Here is a 3,801-nt window from a genome sequence, read left to right as displayed (position 1 = left end):
TAGCAGTCGTTATGTCGTCCTAGGCATCCTGGAAAGGCCCTTTAAAAAGAATCTAGGATGCGTCCTTCGTTGCTAGGTTACTCACCCGGAAAGAGCAGGATGCGTCCTCCGTTGCTAGGTGATTCACCCGGAAGAGCACAGTGTGGTCCGCAGCAGACCAGTTGGATCAATAACAGCTACTTTGATGCCACCCTTGAGCCGAAGATATGGATGTTCAAAATGTAGACTTCTGCTGTCGGTTGAAATGAGCCGCGATGAAAGCAATATTCCCATGCATCACTTTTCACGATTGGACACATATATCAGATAGTTTGTGCAGGCTCAGACAGTCCGTCGTGGTGAGGGCGGGTCCAGCCTGGTAGCTGCCTACCTGGTAGTGGTGACCAGTTGTTCCTTCTCGATTTACAGGTAGGCTACTAGCTAGCTAGCTACTAGTTACAATAACTTGCATCGTTTGTTGCAGCGAGATTCATAGACAAGCACATGACATTGCTATATAGCTCCTTGTTCTACGCCTGGAGGATTTGCAAGCCCCCCCCCCCCCCCCCCGTGTGTGTGTGTGTGTGTGTGTGTGTGTGTATAAGGTAACATGGCTGGTAAGGTGAAATGGGTGACTGACATTGAGAAATCTGTGCTCATCAACAACTTTGAGAAGAGAGGATGGACTCAGGTCACAGACAGCGAGGATTGGAACTTCTACTGGTAGGCTGTCATGTAATTTTTTTTCTTCTGCACCCCGCCCCCCCTTCTCTCATTTGTTTCCCAAAATGTTTGTGCACTTTTCCCTATTACAGAGAGTCAATAAAGTGTACAAGTCAATAAAGTCTTCTAAGGATGCAGTTTTTAGTTAGTGAGAACTTCATAGTAAAACATGTGAACATGACTGCCATGTACCCCTAACCTGTAAGCCATAATTTTACATTTATGGCATAGCAGACACATTTATCCAAAGCGACTTACAACAGTAAATAAAAACATTAATCAAATAAAAACTAGTACTCAGTCAAGATAAAACCACAGTAACATATGAAAACATTAGGTTATGAGAGCTGACAAAATGAAGTGTATTATAAACACTAACAGACATACTGCGGGCCCAACTCAACCCCTCTGTGGTCTCTGCCGTCGTAGGATGAGCATCCAGACCATCAGGAACGTGTTCAGTGTGGACACTGGCTACCGTCTCACGGACGACCAGATGGTGAACCACTTCCCCAACCACTATGAGCTGACCAGGAAGGATCTGATGATCAAGAACATCAAACGCTACCGGAAGGATCTGGAGAAAGAGAGCAGCCCGTTGGCGGAGAAAGACGAGAATGGGAAATACCTTTATTTAGGTATGGGGGAGGGGGAAATACCTTTATTTAGGGGGGGGGGGGGGGGGTCAGGGCATCTTAGAAGGACAGTTAACTGTTTTGACACATTTGGTTTTAATAATAATAATAATAATAATAATAATAATAATTAATTGTATTTATATAGCGCTTTTCCGGGGCTCAAAGACGCTGAAATATAGATAATATTTTAGATATCTCCCATGTTGTCGTTCGATCTAGATTGTGTGTATGCATCTAGGTTATCCAGCGAAACTCAGTGTTATAGCCTAGTGCTTGAGTAGCTATGGAGTAGCTAGAGTAGCTTGAGTACCTAGAGTAGATAGAGTACCTAGAGTAGCTAACGAAAGATCCCCTTCACTCACTCACTGTGTATTCCATGGTTGTCGTCATCATCATCATCATCATCATCATCATCATCATCAATATGGTCCTATATCTTTTGACACACTCATTCTCCACCACTGCTTGTCCCCTCAGACTTTGTACCAGTGACTTTCATGTTGCCGGCGGATTACAATCTGTTTGTCGAGGAGTTCCGGAAGAGTCCGTCCAGCACTTGGATCATGAAGCCTTGTGGGAAAGCCCAGGGCAAAGGCATCTTCCTCATCAACAAACTCTCCCAGATCAAGAAGTGGTCTCGGGACAGCCGCACCTCCACGTGAGTGTTCTCACACACACACACACACACACGCACTCACACACACACACGCGCACGCGCGCGCACACACACACACACACACACACACACACACACACACACACTAGGGCTGCACGATTAATCGATTTTAAATCGAAATCGCGATTTGAAATCGCAAAGCCTGCGATTTGCCTGCGATTTTTTATTTTTTTATTTTTATTTTTTTTATTTTTTTTGCCATTTAAGCAGACGCTTTTTTAATCCAAAGCGATTTACAATTACGAATTACAGGGACATTCCCCCTGGAGTAACTGAGGGCTAAGTGCCTTACTCAAGGGCACACTAGTAGTGGTGTGGTTTCAGGCGGGATTTGAACTCACAACCTTCCGATCACAAGTCCAACTCACTATGTGTTTCTCAACCCTCTCCTCGGGGCGCCCCAGCCGCTCCACATATTTGAACTGTTCCACCACCAGCACACCTGATTCAACTAATCAAGTCCAAATCATAATTGCTTTGGACTTGATTAGTTGAATCAGGTGTGCTGGTGGTGGAACAGATCAAATATGTGGAGCGGCTGGGGCGCCCCGAGGAGAGGGTTGAGAAACACCACTACCCGTATGGGATACGTCATACAGCGCGTCGGATTCAACGTCAATGAACGTCAACGTCAATGAACGTAAAAAAAAAAGACACTTGTTGAGAGAAACAAAATGGTGTTGCTGTTTAAAAAAAACATAAATAAATATGTTGTCCCAATTCATATCTTTTAAGTTCTCATCCTTGCATTAGAATTAGAGCAGTTAATAGTTTGATGGTATCATGTGGTAATGCTCTCTGAAAATAGGTGATAGATAGATTCATCCAATCACCTGCCAAGTATTTTTTGAAAGTACCTGCCCTTTTCCAAACAGCTTCCAATTAAGCTTTCCTAGATGGTTGTGTGAAACAAACCACCTGAGTCAGGTTAGTAATGCTCCATCACATGTTTTAATCTGAAGCTTGATTTTAAAGCAACCCAACTTTAAAGCAACCCAATGTAAGTTTAGTTCTTTCACTCGTAGCTCGGGCTGTGGGGGTGCTAGAGGAGGGAGCCTCTAAGTCCCCTGAAGACGTACAAACAAACTGCACGTTGATACGACCTTCCTAGCCGGAGATATGGCCACACTTTACAAAAACTCCCCTTTTTTTTTTTTTTTTTGGCTATTTAAAAAAATAATAATCGCAAATTAATCGCAATCGCGATATCTGTCCAAATAATCGCAATTCGATTTTTTCCCCCAAATCGTGCAGCCCTAACACACACACACACACACACACACACACACACACACTCACACACACACACACACACACACACACACACACACATGCACACACACACACACGCACACACTTACACACACACTCGGTGTTGGTGATACTATTAGGGTATATCTTTCCTAAGTACTACTCTACCCTGGTGTACTGTATATATAATAATAATAATAATAATAATAATAATAATAACTTTTATATTGCAACGTGACAACTAAAACTAAATGATAAGAAAAGACAGTCCTAAAAACGAGCCTTGTTCATGGCCTTTTAAAAGGTCATAGTCATTTTTGACCACTCAAGACACTTGTGTAGTTCTGATAGAATTTGGATTTAGGTTTAAGCAATACAGCATCCACTCCATCTGTGATAGATGACCTCCTGAGATCTAGACACATAGTTTATGATGAGGGTCAGTTTGGGAATGGACAACAGTGGCTTAATGCGTGATCTCTGATATTTTGTTCTAGGTTTGTGGCGGTCTCTAGTGGAAAAGAGGCGTATGTC

The 3,801-nt window shown here is 43.1% G+C and overlaps 1 protein-coding gene across 1 annotated transcript in view; it reads left to right on the top strand.

Annotated features, from left to right (window-relative positions):
* Positions 1-205: 205 nt before the first annotated feature.
* ttll1 (tubulin tyrosine ligase-like family, member 1) overlaps positions 206-3,801 on the top strand; it is a 3,739-nt gene continuing 143 nt past the window's right edge. The window contains exons 1-5 of the mRNA XM_080551111.1: positions 206-408; positions 585-702; positions 1,132-1,340; positions 1,818-1,998; positions 3,765-3,801. The exon at positions 3,765-3,801 is cut by the window's right edge and continues 143 nt beyond it. Coding sequence (XP_080407237.1) covers positions 590-702; positions 1,132-1,340; positions 1,818-1,998; positions 3,765-3,801 — 540 coding nt within the window. The 5' untranslated portion in view covers positions 206-408; positions 585-589. The remainder of the gene's footprint in view (positions 409-584; positions 703-1,131; positions 1,341-1,817; positions 1,999-3,764) is intronic.

This window comes from Nansenia antarctica (genome assembly GCF_963989245.1).
Source record: "Nansenia antarctica genome assembly, contig: SCAFFOLD_180, whole genome shotgun sequence".
NCBI classification, from domain to species: domain Eukaryota; kingdom Metazoa; phylum Chordata; class Actinopteri; order Argentiniformes; family Microstomatidae; genus Nansenia; species Nansenia antarctica.
Note: the sequence above shows the minus strand (reverse complement) of the source record. Positions and strands in the feature narration are given on the sequence as shown.